This window comes from Macaca thibetana, chromosome 5, assembly GCF_024542745.1.
Source record: "Macaca thibetana thibetana isolate TM-01 chromosome 5, ASM2454274v1, whole genome shotgun sequence".
Classification (NCBI taxonomy): Eukaryota; Metazoa; Chordata; class Mammalia; order Primates; family Cercopithecidae; genus Macaca; species Macaca thibetana.
The window spans coordinates 64,163,566-64,190,082 of NC_065582.1; the positions used below are offsets into that span (position 1 = coordinate 64,163,566).

General features: G+C 34.3%; 1 protein-coding gene across 2 annotated transcripts in view; it reads right to left on the reverse strand.

Annotated features, from left to right (window-relative positions):
- Positions 1–26,517, reverse strand: part of FAT4 (FAT atypical cadherin 4) — a 187,427-nt gene that overhangs the window by 23,465 nt on the left and 137,445 nt on the right. For both annotated transcript variants that reach the window (XM_050792369.1, XM_050792368.1), the window contains exons 9-12: positions 22,599–22,849; positions 16,343–20,692; positions 5,154–5,258; positions 721–1,028 (exon numbers count right to left, since the gene is read on the reverse strand). In XM_050792369.1, coding sequence (XP_050648326.1) covers positions 721–1,028; positions 5,154–5,258; positions 16,343–20,692; positions 22,599–22,849 — 5,014 coding nt within the window. The remainder of the gene's footprint in view (positions 1–720; positions 1,029–5,153; positions 5,259–16,342; positions 20,693–22,598; positions 22,850–26,517) is intronic.

Consider the following 26,517-nt stretch of genomic DNA (forward strand, 5'->3'; position numbering starts at 1 on the left):
ATTGTTGAAATGACAACAAAGGATTTAGAATATTCCATAGGCTTAATTAATACATTAGCATCAAGGTTTGAGAGAGGCTTGACTTCAAGTTTGAAACAATTTCCTCTGTGGGTAAAACAGTATCAATCAAATAGCCTCAAATGCTACAGAGAAATCTTTCATGAAAAAGGAGTTAATGTTACAAAGTTTACTGTTGTTTTATTTTAAGGAATTTCCACAGCCCCCACCACAAATCTTCAGCCACTACTACCTGGCTCAGTCAGGAGCCACCAATATCAAGGCAAGACCCTCTACCAGCAAAAAGACTATGACTAGCTACGACTATTGCTAGCATTTTTTAACAATAAAGTGTTTTTGATTAAGGTATGTAGATTTTGCAGAAAAGTCTCCTCTGTTCTTTAATTGTTTCTTCAGTCAAGGCAGAAATACTTAGGAAAGAAAGGTAGTTATTTTAAGTATAGGCCTGATATGGCCTTAAAAACATACAAAAAAATCAATGAAATTTTCACACACTAGGCTATTTTCTCAATTGTTCTCTTTTTTATTGTTTTTGAACAGAGTTGTTATGAGCAAAAGAAAAATGTTACATCTAAGTTGTTCATAACTAAAGTGTTCATTTAATGAATAAACCTAATTTAATATGATTTGCACCCCAGTTCATAATCCAGTTGGATATACAACAACAATAAAATGAGGTTTATGTAGGATGAAATATCTTACCATTCCTGCTCTCCGGGCGATCACAGTGTGAAAATGTCCATCTGACACCTTCTTCATGGTGGTGAGTTTATATGTACCACTGCCTAAATTATAAGAGAATCTTAGTCTTTCTTCGGCAATTTCAAGGGCCAAAAACTCAGCCCGGTCGCCTGTCTGGTTGTCATAGTTGTAAAGCAATAAGGCATGACTTTTAATAGTGGCAAATTTGACATAAATATAGTTGTTATTGGGGTCCAAGCTTGGAAATTCCATGTATGACAACTCCTCAAATCCATAACTATTCAACTCGCAGTGTTTTCCAAAGACACCTGTTGGAGGGAAAATTGACAAACTGGCATAAAATTTCAGGGAAATTTTATTATATATTTTGATTAAAATATTTTTTGAATTATAAAATGAGTTATGTTTTAACAACTTTCTTGTTACTTACCAAAAAATTTCATCTAAACTAAAATTGAAATAGAGTTAATGATCTTTATGAATGATGTTTAAAATATGGCAGAAATGATTAATTGATGTAATTATTTTTCATTGTCTGATTAGGGAACATATCTAAGTATGCTCTGTTTCTAAAAATTAAAGGTTTAGTGGAATGGACTGTGTCTGAAGAGATTTCTTTCCCAGAAACGTTTCAAAATCTGTTGATTTTTATTTTTATAATTTTTTTTTTTTTTATTTTTGGGGGTCAGAGTTTTGCTCTTGTTGCCCAGACTAGAGTGCCTGCTCACTGCAACTTCTGCCTCCTGGGTTCAAGTGATTCTCCTGCCTCAGCCTCCCGAGAAGCTAGGATTATAGGTGCCCAGAACCACACCTGGCTAATTTTGTATTTTTAGTAGAGACGAGATTTCACCTTGTTGGTCAGGCTGGTCTTGAACTCCTGACCTCAGGTGATCCGCCCGCCTCAGCCTCCCAAATTGCTGGGATCACAGGCATGGGCCACCACACCCGGCCTAAATTTGTTGACCTTTTAGAAGTTTTATTATGCTACAATTTTCAGCCAACATACTTCCTTCATAATATATAGTTCTTAAAAACTATTTCAACTCAATTGAAGATGGTAAATGCATTTGTTTTGATTTTTTAAAAATCAGTACCTATATTCATGTTATTTTCAAGGCCACAAAATCAGGCAAGTGAAATCATTGGTTTAGGAAAGGAAATAACTATCTTTAAGTTTTTATCTCTTTCTTGTTTTATACCCTCTGTAGATATGATTTATAGCAGGCTACTTTAAAATAGCTGTCTTTTTTTTTTTTGAAAGTCAGCATTCCGACTTGTTTGTGCTGGTTCTTTTTCAAACTTGAAAAATGAGTTTTATTGATGTTACAATTCTATGCCAAAATTCTTTTCCCACAAATATTAGTAGACTGTGGCAAATGATTGGAAAATTAACCCACGCCAATACCTCATGATTCTTATTAACTTGCAAAGGCTTCATTTCTTAATTTTGGCTTTTTATGTCCTGTAAATGCATAAAATTTAGAGTGAGGGAATTGTTCAGCTAGAAGGAACCAATGCCATTATTTTATAGAGTACTTAAAACTTGCCTAAGGTCACAGAACCAAGAGAAACAGCCAAAATTTGAGGCCAGATCTATTGATTGTCTAGTTGTTTTGACTACCACATTTTATATCAGAACACTTTAAAAATTAAAACAGCCTAGAAGCTGCCATAAAAGTTTGTGTTATTTATCTTTCCCTTTTCTGTCCAGGCTGAAATAATATTTATTATGAATGAGTAGAAATTATACATAATTTTGACCAGGCATGGTGGCTCATGCCTGTAATCCCAGCACTTTGGGAGGCCGAGGTGGGCGGATCACGAGGTCAGGAGATCAAGACCATCCTGGCTAACACGGGTGAAACACCGTCACTATTAAAAATACAAAACAAAATTAGCCAGCCGTGGTGGCTGGCGCCTGCAGTCCCAGCTACTCGGGAGGCTGAGGCAGGAGAATGGTGTGAACCTGGGAGGCGGAGCTTGCAGTGAGCCGAGATCATTCCACTGCACTCCAGCCTGGGTGACAGAGCGAGATTCCATCTCAAAAAAAAAAAAAAGAAATTATACATGATTTTTAATTTTTAATCTTTAACTGAAGTTGAAGGCAAAGGAATTATAGAAATGATATTTATTGATATATATGATATGTCATATATGAGATATATAGATAATATATTTTATACATAGTATAATCTTGTACATTATATATTTATTATATCTATCCAGTAGAAGTTGCATTTGTATTTTATACATTTCTGTGGCATCTATATTTAATATTTATAATTTCTATATATTAACAATTAATATATAAATATGTTATCAATGCAGAAAGAGTAAGTGAAGTTAAAGGAAAAAGAAAGCATATAAATGAAATAAAAATACTAGTGAAAAAATTTGTATTATGTGTTCACTTAGGTCTCTTCTGAATAAACTTTAATAAATCTATAACAATGTGCTGAATATTCAAATGTAAATATATGTAGAAAGTACATAGATACTTACATTTTAATTCAAATTGATAGTGTGTTTTCAAACATGAAAATATTTCTTTATGGAATTTGAGAACAAAAATCATTTTTGTTTTTAATTCTATCTCTTTAGTTTCAAATTACATAGTAGTGTTTCAGTGACCTTTGTTTTCTTTTCTAAGTGCTGACAATGTCTAAATTTAGATAATGATTTTTTGTCTTTGCCACTGGAAGGAATAGGGGGAGAAATTTGCACTGCCGGCTATGTGTGATTTGTGTCTATTTTAATTTACATTGTGCTATTCCTCTTTCCCTGGAGATCTCTAGCAGAGCGACAAGAAGGTATATTTGGCCCCCCAAATAGCTCCACTTAATAGGCGACTCCAGTTGTACCACTACAGTGCAGCAGCAACTTGTTTTTATTGTGTATCAATTTTCTTAAATCCTCAAATTTGCAACTGTAATGTAAAGGAATCCCTAAAAATATGAACGTTTTCGGTTCACTCACTTGAAAATCATTTCCAGTGTACACTCTAACCCCCTTATCTTTTATATCAAAATGTTAAGTTAAACCATGAAACTTGACTATGGTTATATGTAGAAAGCAGCACCATTTAAAATTATGAGACACCATTGAAAGAAAGAAAAAGTTTTTGGAGATCTAAAGTTGTGGTTATTTTGACCTTGATAAACCTTTCATTACTTCCCGGGCATTGTTAGTGAGAATGTCAAAGAAATTTTATAAAAAGGGGTGTTGTGAATGTCAGACTGGACTGAAAATAAAAATTTTTGTTCTAGTCGCTACACGTTGTCTTGGGGTAGTTTTGTTTCAACTTCATTTTTTGACTTTGGGCAAATCATTCAATTTCTGGGCCTCAAAACCATTGGTAAAATACATTCCCCCAAATTAGGTATTTTTCTGTTCTGTTTGTCCTTATCATTCTATTGATGTTGTGCTTAATAAAATCAGATAGTCAAGAAATTGTTTGGAAATTAAAAATACCTAGTAAATTATACAGGATATTAGGAACTGCATATGTCCTTCAAATTCTACTATCTACTATAGGTTGAGCTTTTCTTTTCAGGTCCATATAGCACAGTTATATGCCCAAAGGAAGACTAGAAAAATATTCTTGCTCTTTCTTGCTTACGAAAAGAGACAGAGTCATCTGGAGATGGATTCTACGTTGTGGTGTAAAGTAGCCTTTAAAAAAATGGAATAATCACAAACTTAAGAAACAAACCAAGCTAATACAAATGCTTCCTCTGGTTTTTGGCTGGCACAGTAATGGGTAACAGTTGGATAAGACCTGGATGGAATCTTTTAGTTCATTCCACTAGGGTGAATAAATATGTATGTTTACACAAAAGTTCTTTTTAACAATTTTTCTTACTCAAAAGAACAGATAAGTTTGAAATTTTATTAGTCAGGTAGTATCAGCTACAAAAAGCCTATTATGAAAGCTTCATGTATAGTTACTAAGTCCTTCTAATAAAAGTGGCTGAATCAATGTGAAGAACAAAATTAAAAACTAATGTAAAAAACAAAAATAAAAAACAAAATAACATTCACAAAAGTGAAACAAACAAAAAACCTTACTTTGACTACTCTTAAAGATTTGAAATAGACAGTGATGTCAAAGAGTGCTTAAAGATTTTTTTTTTTTTTAGTTCATAAGTTCTCAGCTAAAAAGAAGACATCCATAAATCTTTGAGGGGAAATGTCCTACAGAAACATCATTAATTCGATTATCTTGAGTTGACTCTTTTCCTCGTAATGATCAATGCAATGCATTCAATGGGATTTCCATAACTTTTACAAATGTTAAACATTTAATATTTTATTGTAATAAAACTTTCCATGTAAAACAATAGTTTCTTTGTCATGCTCATAATAAAATACAATTACTAAATTGTGTGCAAAAATGAACTTATATTTTATATCAACAAATAAGTTTTACTCACCAAATGGACAATGACAATAATAAGAATCCACACCACTTTGGCAGGAACCACCATTAAAGCAGGGGTTGCATTCACAGTAATTGACTGAAGATTCACACATTTTCCCTAAAATATATCAAATTCATTTTTTTAAAATCTCATACATAAATATATTAACACCATTACAGCATTACCATATGTAAAAATCTTTCCTAAGGCATATCATGGAGAAAAGAAATATAAAAACATTTTACTTGACATAGGAAATTAGAATAATATCTTAGAATTTAAAATCTTGTTTAGTTGACCTATTGTAAAATGTGCATTATATTTAAGAAATAATTTACATAATCATCTTGGAAGAAAATACTATTTGCAGAGAAATGACATGATAAACATATTTAAATACTTTCACTGAATTTATTTTCTTCATCAATGTCCCTTCATTTTTTATATTTTATAGATGGAGAGTTGAAACTTACACTATTCTTTACACTGCAGAGATTTTCTTGACTTAGGTATTTCAAAGATAAAAATTTAGCCTATTTATCAAACTACACTCCTTCTACTACCAAGAAATATCACTTAAATTGCACATATCTGTTGTAAAGCAGAATAAGAAAACACATCATATTTTAAAATGCTTTTGAAAAATTATTCTTGACTACAGATTATGTATACTTTGTCTTTTGTCTGAAGTGATAATACCTAAGCAGCATATTTTTCAGTTTATAAAGACTTTTCTCATACATGATCTTGTTAAATTGAATCAACTAATATTGACTGAGTGCTTATTATGGGCCAGAGATGATAATAGAGGGGGATATGGCAGTGAAGAAAGCAAACAAGTGTTTTCAGACTGTGGTTCCATTTCAGTAGGGAGTATTAATCCATACAAAAGAAATATTTACATTTCAAAAGTGAAGAATAAAAGCCCCTTGGTAGTTTTTTTTTTTTTTTTTTTGAGACGGAGTCTCGCTCTGTCACCCAGGCTGGAGTGCGGTGGCCGGATCTCAGCTCACTGCAAGCTCCGCCTCCCGGGTTCACGCCATTCTCCTGCCTCAGCCTCCCGAGTAGCTGGGACTACAGGCGCCCGCCACCTCGCCCGGCTAGTTTTTTTTTGTATTTTTTAGTAGAGACGGGGTTTCACCGTGTTAGCCAGGATGGTCTCGATTTCCTGACTTCGTGATCCGCCCGTCTCGGCCTCCCAAAGTGCTGGGATTACAGGCGTGAGCCACCGCGCCCGGCCAGCCCCTTGGTAGTTAACATATTGTCTGTGAAACTGTAAAACTATGACACAGACCAATTCAGGGCTTCTGCTCCCATATCCAGGTTTCAGAAAACTATGGTAATTGATCATGTGGTGTATACAAGTTGGGGTATAAGTCCCACTTGTTTTTGTTATGTTACTTGTTTTTACCTAAACCTAAACATATTCTAATACCACTATAACTTTAAAGTATTGTAATTATTTACTATATTCGTTAGGATCTAATTTTCAAATTTCATAATGCAGTGAGATGTTACAGAATTCTTAGTTAATTTCTTTTCATTGAGAGTAGGATTGTAAGTACTATAGCATTTGTTTCTGGAAGCTAGTCTCTACTTCCCAGCCCAATTTCACTAATGCATTTATTAGATAGCTCAGGAAATGATATGCATGCTATATGCACAACTAGACCTACTGCTGAGCACAGATAATTCATTTCATCATACTAACTTTGCTTAAAACACAGTCAAAATTTTGTTTAACTTGGTTCTGCTTTTGTGGCTTGATTATGGAGCCACACTTATTCTGGTCTGAAATTATAAGTGTGAGTCAGATCTCATGATGCTAACTAAGCCCATTTCTGTACATCATAGAATCATAAACATAACATTTTTTCCCTTATAAATAAATTGGGAACCTCCTTATGAGGCAAAACACTGAGCTAACAATTTCAGAATACCTTTCTATTGTTAAGGCAACGACATGAAAATAAACAAGTTACAAATGTATGGGCACAGAAATCAGGTTTTAAGTATTGTAGCGGTGTACTACATTTGAGAAACAGGCAGGCAAACTTTAAATAGTGTTGAATTTCTCACCAGAGAGTAGCTGTTTCATAGAACTCTTTCCTATTTTGTTTTTCAACTGATTATGTGACGGCCATTTTCGTGATGTAGATTTTTTTTTTTTCTCACAGCACAGTGTTCCCCAGTTGCAAATACATAAGAACTATTGGCAATATTTTTGATTAGTTGTCATCAAGAAAGTAATATTCTACTCTTTCCTTTTTGTTTTCACTGTAAAAGCATACATAATTTTCACTTGTGCTTTTTGACCAGGTACAGCTTTACTTTCTTTTATTCCTTTCTTTATGCAAAAAATTATTTTAGAGTTGTGTTAAAAGTAACATGTATAAAATACATAGATTTATATATGTATTTATAAATGTGTTCAATATACCCTTCTTATCATGAAAACATGTTAGTGGCTTACAAAATTGCTACCTTCACTTCTTAAAGACTGGAAATGAGGAACAAATAAGATGTAACAAATTTAGAGGGTACTGCCATGTATACTTACTCAAATACTTGGACATATGTGCTCTCTGAGAAAAATGTATGAGTATAAATCCCAAGTCATTGTTCCTATAAAGCTACTGTATCTTTTTTGAATTTCATTTATAAATACTACCTTTATAAATCTTGATTTAAATAGCAACAAATGAAATTTATGTGTTGTTCTTTTTGTGTATAATTTATATGAATCAATTATCTTATTTACACTGTATAAAATATTTTAACATAGACATCTGAGTTTAATTTAAATATAAAATACAGGCTATTGCAGTTACTCCAGAGTGAGGAGAGGAAATATATCCTAACATAAATAAGACTTATTCATTTATTAAAACAAACACTGATTACAAAGTGGTAGAAGATACTACAAACCAATAAAATACTAGTTTTGAGAATGAATTCCTATAAAACTTAAATTCTCAATAGAATCTTATTCTTCAAGTATACACAAATATAAAAAGAATTTGTTAAGAAAAAACAAATTCAATCTTGCATTCATTATTTCGGTTTAAAAATAAAGTTGTTTCCTTTTTACTTTTTCTTAGTGGATAATTACATACAATTAATAATGGCTATTCCTCAAGAGCTAAAAGCAGAACTACCATTTGATCCAGCAATCCCATTACTGGGTATATACCCAGAGGAATATAAATCATTCTACCATAAAGACACATACAAATGAACGTGCAATGCATCACTATTCACAATAGCAAAGACAAGGAATTAACCTAAATGCTGATAAATGACAGATTGATAAAGAAAATATGGTACATACACACCATGGAATACTATGCAGCCATAAAAAAGAACGAGATCATATCTTTTGTGGGAACATGGATGGAGCTAGAGGCTATTATCCTCATCAAGCTGACATAGGAACAGAAAACCAAATACCACCTGTTCTCACTTGTAAATGGGAGCTAAATGATGAAAACACATGGACACAGCGAAGGAAATAACAGACACTGGGGTCTACTTAAGGGTTGAGGGTGGGAGAAGGGAGAGGAACAGAAAAGATAACTATTTGGTATTGGGCTTAATTCCTGGGTGATGAAATAATCGGTACAACGAACCCTGTGACATGAGTTTAGCTATGTACCAAACTTTCACATGTACCCAGAACCTAAAATATAAGTTAAAAAAAAAATGAATAAAATGGCTTTGTTAGTGCTTACATAAAGGAATTTGTTGTTGAGTTTGGAAAAAGTAGTCTTATTTGTTGGTGGTAGAGCATGTAAATTATTTACTATTTAAAAATTTAGTTTGAGTTCTCCATTTAAAGAGTAAAAATTTTTTACAATTCATGAACTCAGAGGTTGCCATACTAGATACTTAAATTCAAAGACATAGTAGGAAAACATGTTCACATTTAAATTATTATTTAAAATACCTGTGTCTTTTGTGTGAGAGAAGGATGCCATAATTTTACTTAGAATCAAAAGAAAGCTTCTAAATGCATATTTCTCAAGTTTGGAAAGTTTATGCTGTTTTACCCAATTAGAAATCAACAAAATTCTGAATTGTTTTGTGCAAGTCTATCTACATAAATTGTAGTGTTAATGGCATAATGAGTACCAGAGAATGCAGTAGTTTAAATTACTCTAACATGCTCTTGGTACAATAATCTGATGTGTTGAAGCACTGTGAAACAAAATCTTGGATCATTAACTTAATTAATGCTGCAAGTCAATTAACAATACTTGCCAAACGCCTTCAGGCTTGGAAATATGCTGATAGGACTTGCACAAAGACAGGCATTTATGCCTCTTGAACTCAAGAGGCCTCCTTCTATTAAGATATGTTTACTGCCATAGCAGCTGTTTAGAAGAATAAATTGATCTCATTGCTTTGACATCCATCAATTAATTGTGTTGCCATACACTATTTATCATAACTAGAAGGAGATGTGCTTGAAGAAGTGTAAATTCTTAGCACATGGAAAGTGGGAATAGTTTAAGGTGAAAATAAATGCACAATAGGAATCTATGGTATCCACAGACTTTCCTAAACTTACAAGAGAAATTTTGTGTCTATTTTCATGTTCGGGGCAGAAGATGTGATGATGTGTTGAACATAAACTGAATCTATTTTAATCACCTATGGTCTTTTCAACAAGAATGTATATTCAAGTCTCACTTGTCCAATAGCACATTTTAATGTTGGATTATGTGAAATAGAGCTAAATTTATTCTCAATTGTTAAATTGGACCACCCGATGAAGATATGATAATTTTTGATACCCTGTGATTCATGTAGCCTTCAATTGAATATCTTAGATTATATATACATATTAGACTACCATAAATATTATTTTTAAATCGCCTGTATTTATACACAGAGGAGACGGAAGAATATGTGCGACTCTAAAAGTCCATTTTAGGTCTAAAATGATTATGTTAATAATAAAGAAATTCTATAATAAATATATGCTCTTTATTCTAGACATTTATAAATTTTCCAAATTATTTTAGCAAAAAGTAGCTGTCTTTTGCACAGTATGCAAATGTTTTCCATTATTGTTAAGGAGCTATGAAGATAGTCTATCTAAGTATCCTGTTCAATAGCCTTATGGTTTTTTTACATTGAAACAAAAGCAAAAATACCATGTTTTAATAAGGACTGCCAGTAAGAAAAGCAACAACCAAAAAAAGTTTTTACCTTTGTATTGTAAAACAAGCACAAATACAACCTCAATGAGACTACAAATGATTACATGATTACACACATAAGCTTATAAATATATGCTTATTTTCTATAGAAATAAGAAGCATTTAAGCTACTTCTTAGAAGCATAACTTATTAATGCTTGTATAAATTAATGTATCACCTAACATAAAGTGCCTAATTCTGCTTTCAGGAATCAAATCAAATCAAAATAATTGCACTCTTTGTTCTCTCTTAAATGAGCCACTCTTCTTTATCTCAAAGAAAATTTAATTTCATATATTTACTAAATTTCTTTTGTATTCTATGGTTTTCCGGTCACATGATCATCAATAACACTAATACATGACCGTAGTAATTTTAAAAGAATCACTCTTGGTTACTCCTTCCATCTTTATGAAAGCAAATGTTTGGCAAATTTCTCAGTCAAATTACTGTGCATAGTCTGTATATAACTTTGTATGTCTGAAAAAAAAATTACTGTTTATACTGTCAAATGACATTAAAGTGATGAATGAACAAACCTCATCTTTCCTGAAATATTGAGACTTAATTGAGAACATAAGAAAACTTCTCCATATGGTAATAAACCCCTGGCATTATTCCAAATACTACACCTAAAATGCATCCAGATGTGTGAAAGTGAATGGAAAAGGTTAAAGAGACTATGAACTAATTATGTTATAAGATAGCCAGATTTATAAACAAGCTGTATCAAAATGCTGCATATTATAACACCATCCATTCCCATGAAGGATTTAATGCCAGGAATGTGATGCAAACAGTGCAAACTTGGGAGCAGGAGACAAATGTTGATGTGGTTACCATTACTGTGCTTTCTAATTAGTGTTCTATTAAGTGCAAGACATTTTCATTTGTATAGGAAAATAAATACTACATGTGTGGTTATTAGGCTAAAGTTTTCCTCTAGGAACCCCTAGACTTCTGAGGCAGGGATAATGGTTTTTATTCACTGAGGCATACTGACAATTGATGTAATTTTTGGTATTATTACATTTTGTGAAAATTTAGAAATTAATTTTTCACATGCTCTATACTATAATAAACTTTATCCATCTTTTTTCTAATATTTTATGTTACAGTTAGTCAAAGCTCCATATGGTGATATTAATGTAAAGATTCTAAGAAAGTTTTCTTAATAATGAAACATATGAAGTGATTATAACTGAATATGTTACCTATTTTTTCAATTTTCTTTTGGTTCTTTTTCCAGTAACTAAGGAAAAGAGATCAGAAATACATGTTATACAAACAAATTCATTCCCTCTAAATCACTCATTCATTGAAAAATATAGTTGTTTTATATTTATTATGTGCATGGTTACAAACTTGAAAATAAACTTGAAGAATATTTCAGAAATAAACTGGTGACAGCATGATAATAACTATATCCCTTCATATTTTTTGTTCCATTATTTTCATTTTCATACTTGCATCCTTATAAGTTGTTCTCTACCTAAAATCTCCATTCAGCTAACATTTAATCACACCCTGGGGGATTCTGGGGATAAAGTCTCTTAGTTTGCATCAACTCATAAGCCACTTACTCTTCTAATCCTTAACACAATTTCTAAATCCACATAAAATACGCAGTGGGGTGTGTGTGTGTGTGTGTGTGTGTGTGTGTGTGTGAGAGAGAGAGAGAGAGAGAGAGAGAAACTGGGTATGGGTAGTGGCTGAGGATCATTTTAAGCAGAAAGTTCAGAAAATTGTGCAGCTCTGATTTGTAATTCCACAGACTCTGAAACTCATTGATAAAATGGAGGTGAAAGTCCACAAAAATAGAGTATGAAAAAATACAGTAATTTAAAATAATTCTGATGGCCAAAAGTTATACACAGACCATGAAGAAGTGAAGCTTTACTAAGGCACTAGACTTTAATTCATGTTAACTGAAGTAAAATCTAGCTATTATGAGTAATTTTTTTAAAAAATCACCTAAGAGGCACACATATAGTTATGTGTAAATTTTGTCTTATGGCTTATTAGCTCTGACTAGGTTAGATATTAAGATGTTTTGGTATATTAGCTCTGTCTTCCTGAACCAGGCTCTCTGGCAGAGACGAGGTAAAAAGAATAACTCAGAACGATCCTTCAGAGATTACTTCCACAAAAAAACAATAACAAACTATAGAAATTTAAGCAATACATTTCTAATTTAAAGTGTGAATTAACATTTGCCACTCACTATGTTTTTTTTATACTGTTTCCTGAAAAATATAAAAAGGAAATAAAATTGTCAGACATTAATTATCTGCCAGTTTTACTGGATAGTTAGTTCATCCAGAATTTGAAACTTGATTTTAAAAAATGTAAGATTCATCTTAATCATTCAATTTTATGTTTGTTTATACCATTCCTGATTGGTTGGATTATCTCCTACTATGCAAATGGAGACTGAAGTGAACTCTGAGGAGAAGTATGTAACGTTAATATATAACTTCAAACAACCTTCCCTAGAAAGAGTTTATGATATAGACTTTGGCAGCCCTGGCCCTGGAGTCACCGGATTGTAGGCTCAATTTCCTATAATGTAAAGTAGGCATAATAATAACACCTTCCTAAGCCACCTATCATCTGCTGATATTCAGCATCGTTCCTATCTCTCCATATTGCAAGGGCTGGAAGTCTGAAAACTACCTTTTCCAGACTCCCTTCCAGCAGGGTTCAGGTTTATATTCTGCCAGCAAAAAAGACTGGGGTGATATTTGAATGGTGAAAGCAAAGCAGGAACCATTCTCCTCAGGTCACTTGGTGCAGCACTGCAGGTGGGCAAGAAGATCAGCAGTGCTGTCTTGCAATGCCTGTCATGTCTTTAGCGCTGCTCCCATTGGTGAATGTTCCTGACCTATATTCTTAGCCAGGTTGAAGATTTTGTAAGATGTTTCCTTGTAGCAAATACTTTCCTGCCTCAAAGTCTGAGGGTAGTTCCAATTTCTGATCAGTCTCAGACAATACACTGTCTTATTGGCTTTCTGTAAGGATTAAGTGTTAATAGAAAAATGGACAAAACATTCTTAAATAATATCACCATAGAACTCACCATAACACTCTACAGCAAGGGCAAATCAAAGTGCAATGTGTGTGACATGCATATAAAGAGCAGAGGTTCTGGAGTCAAGTTTGTAGTAAAAAACTAGTTAGAACACTTTCTGTGCCACGGCTGGAGGCAAGTTGTCTAGTCTTTTAATGACTCAAAGACTTAATTTTTTGGTCTTCAAAATTGGAATAATAATAGTAATATCCATCTTACAGAGTTGTGAGAACTAAATGCAATAATGTCTATAATGCAAGGAGCTTTAAAAGTGCTTTACATAACTACTTGATAAATGTTATTAATATTTTATGATGGAAAGAAATGCATTTTTAAAAGTTTCAACTATCATGTTTAGAAAAGTATGCTATGTATATTTAAATGAAATGAAACAAAGAAATAAACAAACCAGAGAGAAGTAATGTACCCATCATTTATGCTAAAATCAGCTAAATGGTGCCTTTGTTCACAGCAGTAGTACTTTCCGTGTTTTTTATCGATACCTAATAAATTTGCACTTTCTTCATTCTAGGACTAAATGTAAACTCACTCTAAACCTAAGTGTGAATAAATGCATTACACTAATGTAGGACATAAAAACTCTCATTGTTGAATTACCAGCCAATAAAGTAATTTTGGAGATGGGTAAGAAAGAGTGAGGGAAGTGTTCTAGAACTCCTGACCTCAACATGTATATAGCTCTATTATTCATGATTGTAGGATATAACTCTCATAAGACTCACAGTTAACTTCTGCTACGCAGGTTTCATGTCTTTTTAAAAATTCTGTGGTACTCCTCTATTACTACCACTATACTAATACTATTGTTAATACTATTAATTGGACTGAAATTACTGAATACTGCATAGTGTACCACGTGGGTTTTGTTTGTTTGTTTTGAGACGGAGTCTCCCTGTTGTCAGCCTGGGTTGGAGTACAATGGCGCAACCTCAGCTTACTGCAACTTCCACCTCCCGGGTTCCAGCAATTCTCCTGCCTCAGCTTCCCGAGTAGCTGAGATTACAGGTGTCCACCACCATGCTCAGCTAATTTTTGTGTTTTTAGTAGAGATGGGTTTCTCCATGTTGGACGAGCTGGTCGCTAACTCCTGATCTCAGGTGATCCATTCGCCTCCGCCTCCCAAATTCCTGAGATTACAGGCATGAGCCACTGCACCTGGCCAGTACTAGGTGTTTTACAAACATATTTACTCATTACAAAAACCCTAAAAGATAAGTAATTATGATTATTCCCATTTTACAGACAGAGAAATGAAGAATCAGTTAAGGGTAGGTGAATTCCCAAAAGTTATAGCTAAATCAGATTCTATGAAATCTATTACTTTTCCTATTACACATGCTTTCTGTTGCTTTTTCTTCATTTACATTTCGAAGTCATTTCATTAGAAGGCAAAGACTGCACGTTCTGTTTCAACATTTTCAAACTTGTTCGATATTTTCCTCAAGTAACTCAGTTCACCAAATATAAAAACATCAGTATACACATAATGGGCACTTTTAAAAATAAAATATACAAATGCATTTGCTTAAAATATTATTCTGTAATACATCTACAAAAGCTAAAGCAATCTATCTTGATTCTACCTATACTACTAGTACTGTAAATTATATGTATAAATACTGCAGAGCAACTCAATGTAATCTGCATGCTTTACAAATGTATAGTGTGCAAGTTATAAGGTAGAATTTTGCTCTCAAACTTATCAATAGCATAACATTTATTCACATTTGAAGGAACATCAACCACTGATCAACTAATAGATAGGTTGATAGATAATAATGATATGGAGATGGAGTATAAATAGGTACTGATATATGCATATATGGACATCATATCCCACTAGAGTGCCAAAGACTAGTTCAAAATTTTTTCTGCTATATATTTAATGTTGCTTTCTAGTCTGTCAAGATAAGCTGTGGCTCAGTTGTGTTCTAGCTTTCTTGAGAAATAAGCCTATTGTGTTTTCTAGAAATACACCAGTTTTTGTTGTTGTTGTTGCTGTTGTTTTTTTAGACGGAGTGTTGCTCTGTTGCCAGACTGGAGTGCAGTGGCGTGATCTCAGCTCACTGCAATCTCCACCTCCCGGGCTTAAGTGATTCTTCTGCCTCAGCCTCCCAAGTAGCTGGGACTACAGACGCACACCACCATAGTCAGCTAATTTTTGTATTTTTAGTAGAGATGGGGTTTCACAAGTTGGCCAGGATGGTCTCGATCTCTCGACCTCATGATCCGCCCACCTTGGCCTCCTAAAGTGCTGGAATTACAGGCATGAGTCACCTTGCCTGGCCCAATAACACACCATTGTAATCTAAATCTGAAAACATGATTCTTGCTCTTCTCATGATGTGGATCACATTTCAATAATAATGATGACTATGATTTTAAAATATCATAAAAAGGATGATGATAAAGAATCAACAATAATCATTGTTAACAATTATTTAACACATAAAATGGTCCAAATCTTAGGCTTTGTATATTTTATATCCTTTAATATCTAGAATATTCTTTTAAGAAGATAGTATTCTCTTTTTTGCTCCTGTAAGAGACTCTATGAGACTAAGTGCTTAAGCTCTGGATTTAACTGTGCAGACTTGAATAGTGACATTACAGCAAAGTAATTGAATCACCTGAGAAAACTTAATTACTTACTCTCTAATTCAACTTCCTTGCCTATAGAAACTGGAAAATATTCCTACCTCATAAGTTTTCTTGTAAGAAGTAAACAAAATAAATACATAAAAAGTGCTTAGAACAGTATTTGGCCAGCAGTAAATGTTTAAAAACATTTGTTACAATTATGCTCATTTATATGGAAATCATTGGAAAATGATAAAATTATTTCCTTTCTATTATACTTGACATGGCTAAAGTCTTAATGAGAAAAGTACAAACATTGTCATACCTGTGTATCCAGTTTTGCAAACACAGTTGAAGCTTCCTGGAAAATTCTGGCAGACAGCACCATTCTTGCAAGGACTCTGCAGGCACTCATTTATATCTCTCTCACAGGCCCTACCAGTGAAGCCATCTGGGCAGCTGCATGAAAATCCTCCCACTAAATTGTGACAGGTTCCACCATTGTGGCAAGGTGATGGAAGACATTCATCTATATCTATTTCACACCAGCTTCCCGCGTATCCTGGCAGACACTTGCATAAGAAAGGCTGCAGAGGTTCATTTGCCACGATGATGACTGGAAGACTCTCACGGCTTTTTAATACGGAGCTCACAGCCAATCTTCTTAGACAGCTCCCTCCATTCTGGCATGGGCCATGCACACAGGAGTCATGATCCACAGATTCCACCTTTACTCCACTCTGCCGGAATAGGATCTCTTTGATGCTTTCAAAGAAGGTTGCTACGCCACTGGGATTCACATACTGATTATGATTTCGCTTCACAGCTGCCAAAAGAAACGTTCTATTGTTCTCTTCATATGCACTGTACAGTTGCACAGCAGTCCCTAAGCCCGTCAGCTGTGAGCTGGCAATGCGTAAAAAATGAAGGTAGTGGTTGGTCAAGAAGTCCTTTACGGTTGGTATGCCGAGACGAAGTAAGATGCTGTTATCCACTGTGGCATTGGAAAATCCAGCAAAGAAAACTCTGATGTTGCTCGTGACTGTGCTGTGAACTCCATCATTGCTAAGGACGGTCAGATCAAACGTACCATCTGTAGACCTTGGCTGGGAATTCAGATCACAAGTACCCCCTGGAATACTGAAGAGGCTGGTAACTCCTGAAGTAAGGGAGCAGTGGAAGCTGTCTAACACATCTGGATCCTGTGGCTTCACAGAGCCTAAAATCCCACCAGGAAACAAGTTGCCATAATAATTAACAAATATCTCCACCGTCCGAGACTGTGAAGGATTGTCATTTTGGTCTATAACTGTGATATGCACAGTTCCTGTGGAAGACATTTGAGGAACACCAGAATCCTTGGTAACCACAGACAGATAGAAGTCTGCAATCTGCTCTCTGTCAATCTCTCTGGTTGTGCTCAGAACTCCAACAGTGCTCAGACTGAAATAATTGGTGGCAGGACCCGTGCTCAGCAAGTAATAAGTAAAGGGACCTTGATTTGGAGGGAGATCAGGGTCAGTGGACTGAAGGGTCATCACCAAAGTGCCCGGCCGTTTGTTTTCCATGACTTCTCCTTCACTGACAGTCAGCATGGGCCCGTTATCATTTATATCTTCCAGGGTGACTAATAAAGAGGCACTACCTGTAGCTGAGGGGGTCCCTGAATCAACAGCCAAAACTGAGAGGTTATAGATGGGAAGGGTTTCTCGATCTAATTCTGCAGTAACGGTGATCTGTCCTGTCTGTGGATTAATAGAAAAGGCACCATTTTCATTCCCTGATCCGATGAAGTAAGAAAACCTGCTCCAGCTGGGGATGGAGTCTGAGTCAAAGGCACTGACAAAGGTCACATGAGTTCCTATTGGGACCCCTTCACTGATCTGCACACTGTAGATGTTTAGAGTAAAAACGGGTGGGTCATTTGCATCAAGCACGGTGACATTTACAGTGACCTCATCTATATCTGCACCTCTAATGCTGCCAAAGTTCTTGGCCAATACCTTCAAAGATACCCTTTCTTCTTTTTCTCGATCAAGAATTCCAGAAACATAAATTTGTCCAGTCTTCTTATTAATCTGGAAACCCTTCTTTCGACTATTACCAAAAATCAAATAATGTACCTCCCCATCAGTGCCCAAATCACGGTCGCTAGCAAACACTTCTCCAACAATAGTACCTTTAGGAGCTGCTTCTGAGATTTCAAAATAGTAAAGTTTGGAAACAAAACGGGGCACATATTCATTTGTCCCTTTTAATTGTACATTAACAGTGGCAAAGCTACACCTTTCCTCATCGGGGACATTGAAAGCTTTCACAGTAAGATGGTAGCTCTGCTTTGTTTCAAAATCCAAGAAACCTTGAGTGGTTATGACTCCTGTGTTAGGGTCAATGACAAAGAGGTCACTGTCAGATGACTGTACAGTATACGCAATCACAGCATTTGTTCCAGAGTCAGCATCTGTTGCATTTAGGTGGATAACTGTTGTTCCACTTGGGGCATTTTCCAGAACAGTAGGGAAATAGTCATCAGAGAGGAATACTGGAGAATTATCATTTACATCAATCACATTTACGGTCACACTGCAGTAACCAGTTCTTGCAACCCATCCTCCATCTATAGCACTAATTGTCATTTCATGTTTCTGGCATAGTTCATAATCAAGAGCTTTGGCTAGTGTTAATATACCTGTAGAAGAATTGATTGCAAAAATGCCTTCTTCATTTCCTGAAGAAATGCTGTACTTTATCAAGCCATTCATCGCTGCATCTCTATCTCTTGCAGAAACAGTTCTGACAATGGACCCAACGCTATGGCTCTCAGGGATAGTTGCACTCATATGGCTTTGAGAGAATTCAGGCGTATGGTAGTTTTCCTCAGTGACAGTTATTTCAACAGTTGCTTGGGAAGAAAGTGGAGGGTTTCCCTTATCCTTTGCAGTGACTGTGATACAAAAGTTTTGGTTCAAGTCAGAAATCAGGGAGGATGCTACTGAAATCCACCCCGTATCATTGTCCAACTTAAATTTTCCTAAATGGTTATCATTAGAAATGAAATACTCCACTTCTGAATTCAGTCCAAAATCTTTGTCATCAATTGCTATAACTTTGATTAACTTCATACCAACCTTAACATTTTTGGTGACTGGAGTGAAATATTTACTTTTAAGAAATTGAGGTGCATTGTCGTTACTGTCCACTACGTTGATGGTAACTGTTGTCTCACTAATTAAGGAAGGATTACCTCGATCTGAAGATGTCACTATAAAACTATGCCTGTTGATATTCACATTACTGAAGCCAGTGACATTTTGATATTTTAAGATCTGTTTATTGAAAATCTCTCCAGTGGTGGCATTAATCCTGAAATATTCTGATTGAGATTTTATAAAATAAAACACTTGTCCATTTGATCCCTCATCAGGATCTGTGGCAAATACCTGAGTTACTTTGGAACCAATCTCAGTAAGTTCAGGGCAATCTAAATAATAGGAAGGTCTGCTAAACCTTGGAGCATTGTCATTGACGTCTGTCACAAATATTGTGACGTCTGTACTTACAGTCCACCCAGAATCATGTGCAGAAACTCGAATTCGGTAACGGTCTGTATCTTCCCTATTTAAAGGTCTGCTTATGACAATATCCCCTGTGCTGGGATTAATTGTAAATGGAAGACTTGTGTCCATTATAGAATATCTACTAATTGCATTAATCCCAATGTCTTCATCAGAAGTTGTGACACGAGTAACTGTGTATCCTAAGGGGGAATTTTCAGGAACATGGGCACTAAATATCTGAGAAAACCTAGGGGCATTATCATTTTCATCTAAAATGTTAATCATGACTTTTACTGAAGTACTCTGAGAAGGGGACCCTTTGTCTGAAGATTTTATGGTTAGAACATAATAAGATACTTTTTCCCTGTCCAAAGGTCTAACGCTTCTAATTTCACCAGTAGCATGATTGATATTGAAACTATTTTCCATGTTGCCATTAACAATTTCATAATCTAACTGTCCATTGGGTCCACTGTCCTTGTCCACTGCTGAAACGGTAAGTATTTTTCGAGGGGAAAGGTTTTCCAATATTTCAGATACAAATGGGTCTTCCTTAAAAATTGGGGCATTATCATTGACATCCAATACTGTTATATCGAGTTTCTCATAAGAGGAGAAAGGAGGGAAACCACCGTCTCTGGCCTCTATCCACACCACATATGTTTGTATCTTTTCAAAATCCAGAGGTTGACTAATAGACACCTGCCCTGTTAATTGATCAATCTGGAAAGTATTGCCAAGATTCCCACTTGCAATATAATATGACATAGGTTCTCCTCTCAAAGAGGATCCCGAGATGGTGGTGACAAGAGAGCTGACTGGTTGGTTTTCAGGAAACATGAATGTCTGTTCTTTGGCTCTGACTTTAGGGAAATCTGCCTTATTCACGAATCTAACAGTCACTGTTGTAGAATCTGTCTTTGGAAATGAGCCACCATCTTTTACATGCACAGAAAATGTCACTTCTGAAGCTCCGTTTAGTGGTCCGGCGGCCATAATGGCTCCCCTCAGTGGGTCAATGTGAAATTTTTCAGAATTTCTACCCGAAAGAGAATAATGCAGTTCAGAATTTGGTCCAATATCAGCATCTGTGACTGTAACCGCAAAGACAAAGGAACCTATAAAAGACAGAGTGTCCAGTTATAATCATGTGGAATTTAAATAAAATATTTGGTAGCAGATTGCTGCTTGATGTGACCTTATTTTCTCATGATTACTGGGAGAACAGTATCTCCTATATTTTCTCAGAAGTTCACAAGTCAAATCTGCTTTATGATTGTCTCCAGAGACTAACCTGCCATTTTCTAACTAAAATTTATAGTCTGTTGGATTTAATACTTTTCAGTATGCCTTTGAGAGAAGCATAGGGAAAATAACTTGTTAATCATGCAAAAATCATAGTTTCTAGGAGAAAAATCTGCACATAAAACAACATTCCAAGAAACATAATATGCGAGCTCTGCAAAGCGCTATGCCTCTACCCAATGCAAAGATACCATTGCCCTAGTATGTCTTAAAATATCTTCCAATCACTGTATATGTAATTGTGTCAACAAAAATCATATGCTCATTACCATTGACTCCTTATCCCCACTGTTTTATGACAAAATTCCTTTATACGTGAACTATTATCAGATGAAGAAAAAGTATGTATGTGTATGTGTGTGTATATACATACACATATATATATATAAGCCAATTAAAATACAATTAAAATAATTGTAAAGTAGTAAGAAATAAGAATTGAGGGATAATGGACTCATTTTGGACTCCAAAAGTTAGTGCTTACACTGAGTGCCAATGAAACAGATTGTAGTAAAAATATGCAGAAAAGCTGCCATAAGGACATATTTTCAATCTACTCATTCAGAAACCATTCCCAAACCTGCACTCTCACCCCTACAGAAGAAACGGTAACAATAGTAAAATATCTTTTATTTTAAAAAGGCCAGTGATTCTGATTAATTATAGTAAGTCCAATGAGGAAAAGATGCTTAAGCATACCTCATTTTACATGGGAAATTCTATCTTGCACCACCACACATTGGATGTAATTAGAACCATGCCTGCCAACATCACTTCATCTGAAGACCTTTAGTAGGTATTTGTCACTTCGATATTGACATTTCCTTCTGATAGAAAGTTGGCACATACATTTATGAATCTTATATTTTAGATTGGTATCATTTTCAGATTAATAGAAGATCAAACATCACTGAAAGGAGGATCTATTTACTCAATCTGTTTATTTTTTTTCTAATCAAAATATTTCCAAGCAAGGAAGATTAAATCAATAATGAGCTATATTTCTATATTTTCCTCTTCGAACACTCATTTTAAAAATTAAAAATGGCAGATTTGTGTAGTTCTTAAGAGAGTATGCCTTTCTTAGTAAATGCCAAACTAAATTTAAAGAGATACAGAAAGATAAAAGCATATTGTCAATATGAAAATTATTCATAAATGGATCCATAAACTTACTAACAAAACAATTTTCATTTGTAGAACCTGGGATAAAATAAATATTAACAAGAAGTATCCATTTATTAAACTTTTTGAAAATGTATCTATGAAAAACTGAAGTAAAATACTCATTTTCCACTGACAAATATATTTGAATGCCTATTATCTCCCAGATCACGTTTCAGGTAGTGGGGTATGGCATGCAAAATGGACACAATGCCCCTCCTCTTAGGAAACTTACACATAATTATTCCTCAGGCCACAAACATCATTAACTATGATGTAATATATATGTTAATTATTTCTAATATTCAAGTAATATTAAGAAATAGTAATACATAACAATTATAAAACTTTATACACAATTAGTCTGGCAAGAAAGGGTTAATTTTCAAGTTTCAAGCATTTTTTCATTTCCACTAGACAAAACCTGAATTTTAGAGGATTTGCAAAATTAGGTGATATCAGAAATATGTATGTAAAATATCATAACTATTTTTATAGAAATGTCTGATACATAGTTTGCTTATATCCATGTGGCCTCAGAATTTGGTTGATTACCTGGAAGAGTAGGAGATGGGATGTGAGTGACATATGGGTGATGCTGAAATCTTGGTGGATTGTCATTGACATCAGTCACAGTAACAAGCACACTGGTGGAACTGGAAAGAGGCTCTGGGTATCCCGCATCACTGCAGACTACCACCAAAGTATAATTATCTTTTGTTTCCCTATCTAACAATGCACTTGTGATGATTTGTCCTGTGGATGGGTTGATCGTGAACTGAGAGTTTCCGCCGATGATCCTATAACTAAAGAAGAAAGCAGAAATAGGGACATGTCATACAGTTTTAATATTGTAACTTCTATTTACTATAATTAAAAAACTGAGGTAGAAATGCAAGAAAATATTAGAAGAAAGATCATACAACAATGTTGGAAAGAATACAACTAGATCTAGCTAATAAATATTTCAAATTTTCTGTGAACATCACATTGATCTTTATCGTGAGATGTCCAGTGATGTCAAGGAAGTCTTCAGAAGGTTTGTAGGACTCTTAAGTTGTTCAAGGCCACTGAACAAACCCATAAGGCTTTAAATAAATGAGCTGAAAAGCATAAATCAGGGGACTTGCTTTAATATTGTGGTTAGTGGCCGGGATTACAAATGAATATCTTTTAAATGAAACTAAAAATTATTTTTCTGCTGTATACCATAATAAACCAGAGAAGATCAGTTGAAAATTGTATTCTTTTAAGACAAAACCTGTGTTTGACATGTATCTGCTTCTCAGAACAACTCAAAGACTGATTATTTATACAAAGACCTTTCTAGTGATTAATTCTGTCTTTGTTATTCCTCATATGGTTTTGTTGCTTTCTTGTCAGGAGAGGTATGACATCTTCATGGATGTTTTGATGCTAACCAGATAGGTTAACAGGCAGGAGTTTCCACTGAGAAAAGCTTCCCTCTCCTTTCTGAAGAGTAAAGTTGTCTGCATATACTCCTGATTTTGTGTATAAGGTAGGGTCCCAGAGATCAGCCAGGAAAGAAGTAGCTAAGCTTAAAGGTTCAGAAATTGGCTATGATCCATAATTTTTAAAGTTGAAAGATAGCATGGAAATAGATATCTTTAAAAGTTTTCTTCTTTTATACCAACAAAGAAATTCCCTTGTTGGAGTTGGCTGCATGTTTCTGCAGTTTGCTTTGTGTCTATATAAACATAGCAACAGCATATACCTAATATAAACTGCAGGGGAAAAAACTGTATATTGCAGCCAGTAATATGTTCATTCCTCCTATTATGCTCACAGTTTAAAACAAATATTTCAGCACTTTTTATCCCACTTTACTGAAATAATCAACTGTTGAGGAACTTATATTTAAAAATATCAGAAGTCTTATAAAATGATAGCAAAACAGGGAAAGAATAGAGAAGTAGTTTGGTTGAGAAATGGCTTCAGTATTGATAAAGTACTTTGTATCACTCAGATTTTTAATACGTTTGGCAAATCACATGACAGAATGAAGCATGTGTGAAAATAGCATTAACTATAGTTGTTGGGCCAGAAGTGACTATTAAGTATAATTATTGCCCTTTACAGTAGATAATATCTATCCTCTTTATCAGAATATAAATATCAAGTTTTAAACATGAATTCTTAAAACTTGAAAATTCAGGACTCAAAAAATAATCAAAATACCTTATCATTTTACAAAGTGTAGAAAACCGAATTTGAGAATTGTGTAATCTTATTTTTGGAACTTTGTTGCTATCAGTAGATGTAGAAGTAATCAAATAATTTAATAGGAAAAAAAAAGAGTAAGTCATACTGCCATAAACTTTTTTAGTTTTATAATGGCCAGGATCAAGGTTCAATCAAATATTTATTCCTATAAATATTCACATATACAAATAAAATGAGATTGATAAAAAATGTAAATTTTCATCTGGATGTTTTATATATGTCAAGACTATTGTGTATTATTAAGCATAACCCGTTGACAGGCAAATAGTGTGGCCTTTAGTACAGTTTCACTAAATGATCCATTCAAAATGACTTGCTATGATTTAAATGTTCCCTTCAAAACTCATCTTGAAATTAGTCATTGTAACAGAATTGTAACAATCTTAAGAAGTAGGGCCTTTAAGAGGTGATTACACCATCAGGGTTCCATCATTATGAGTGAATTAATGCCATTATCACCGAAGTGAGATTTAGTTATTGAGGGAATGGGTTTCTGATAAAAGAATGAGTTCAGCCTTATTTCCTCTTTCTGTCTCACATGATTGCTCATCATGTGATGCCTTCTGCCCTTCTGCCATGAAATAACAGACAGGAAGCACTCACCAAATGCAGGCCCCATGACCTTAGACTTCCCAGCCTCCAGAAATGTGAGTCAAATAAACTTCTATTCTTTATAAATTACCCAGTCTGTGGCTATAGCAGCAGAACACAGACAAAGAAACCTATGTTATAAATTCTGATTTTCCTCTTTTATGCTATTGAACATGCTATTGCCCATATGATTGTCTACTTTAAAGTAGGTAATATATTTAGTACTTTTTTACAATGAATGAGTAAATTGTCATTAATATCTAATTAATTTTTTTCTAGACTTCACTAGATTCTAAAGCATATAAAAGTATATTTTAAATATGAGATGTTCTATAACACCAGTTGGATGCAAATTTATACTTCAAAGTCTTTTTAAAAACACAAGAAACACAAGAAGCTCTGTACTTAGATTGACAGTTAAGATATTATGTCTAGATTTTTGCCACATCTCTTACTTGAGGTTTGGTTCTATTCTCATCCCCTCTGATGACCTCTCTTGCTTTTCTGGCCTGCATTAATTTTTGTAAAATTAAAAACTTTATCAGATTGTGTCTTGTGGTATCTTCTTAACAGTTAAACAATTATGCTGTTATTTAAATATTTCCAGGAACTTATTGATTTCTTAGTGCATATCAAGCACACTACGTGGCAATTTATATATGCTCTTATTTAAATCCCAAAACAGTCCTTACAGTTTATTCTTAGTTTTGACTGTTTAGGGATAAGGAATCTGAATCTAACAGAGACTAAAGTAGTTGCACAAAGAAACATACAATCCATAAATAGCAGATTTAGAATTTGAATTTCTGTCTTTAAGACTTGAACATGCACTTTTTCCATTATACCACAGTAGAAGGAAGGTAAAACTCAACTGAGGGAATGTAGTGAAGATGGGAAATGTACCGATTGCTAAGGCCAACATGGACTCTTGGTCAAGTTGTGTCAAATAGAATTTGTTCACATTTAGCTCAATGAAAATCAATAAACATGTCAATTTATTTTCTAATTTGAGAATACATTAATATTTCAAATTATTTGAATAAACAGAGACCACTGTGATCTGAACTATAAATCAACTATAGTTTTTGTAAAGTTAAAATATCCCCATTTGATTTTTTAAAACTTCTTGGCCTCTTCCTGAGTTCTACTAGGGTTATAGGCATTATACTGTCTACTGGGAGAACACGATCTTTAGTAACAGTTAAGAGACTGATGCTAGGAAGAAACTGCATCAACTAACGAGCAAAATAACCAGCTAACATCATAATGACAGGATCAAGTTCACACATAACAATATTAACCTTAAATGTAAATGGGCTAACTGGTCCAATTAAAAGACACAGACTGGAAAATTGGATAAAGAGTCAAGACTCATCAGTTTGCTGTATTCAGGAGACCCATCTCACATGCAGAGACATACATAGGCTCAAAATAAAGGGATGGAGGAAGATCTAACAAGAAAATGGAAAACAAAAAAAGTCAGGGGTTGCAATCCTAGTATCTGATAAAACAGACTTTAAACCAACAAAAATGAAAAGAGACAAAGAAGGCCATTACATAATGGTAAAGGGTTCGATTCAACAGGAAGAGCTAACTATCCTAAATATATATGCACCCCATACAGGAGCACCCAGATTCA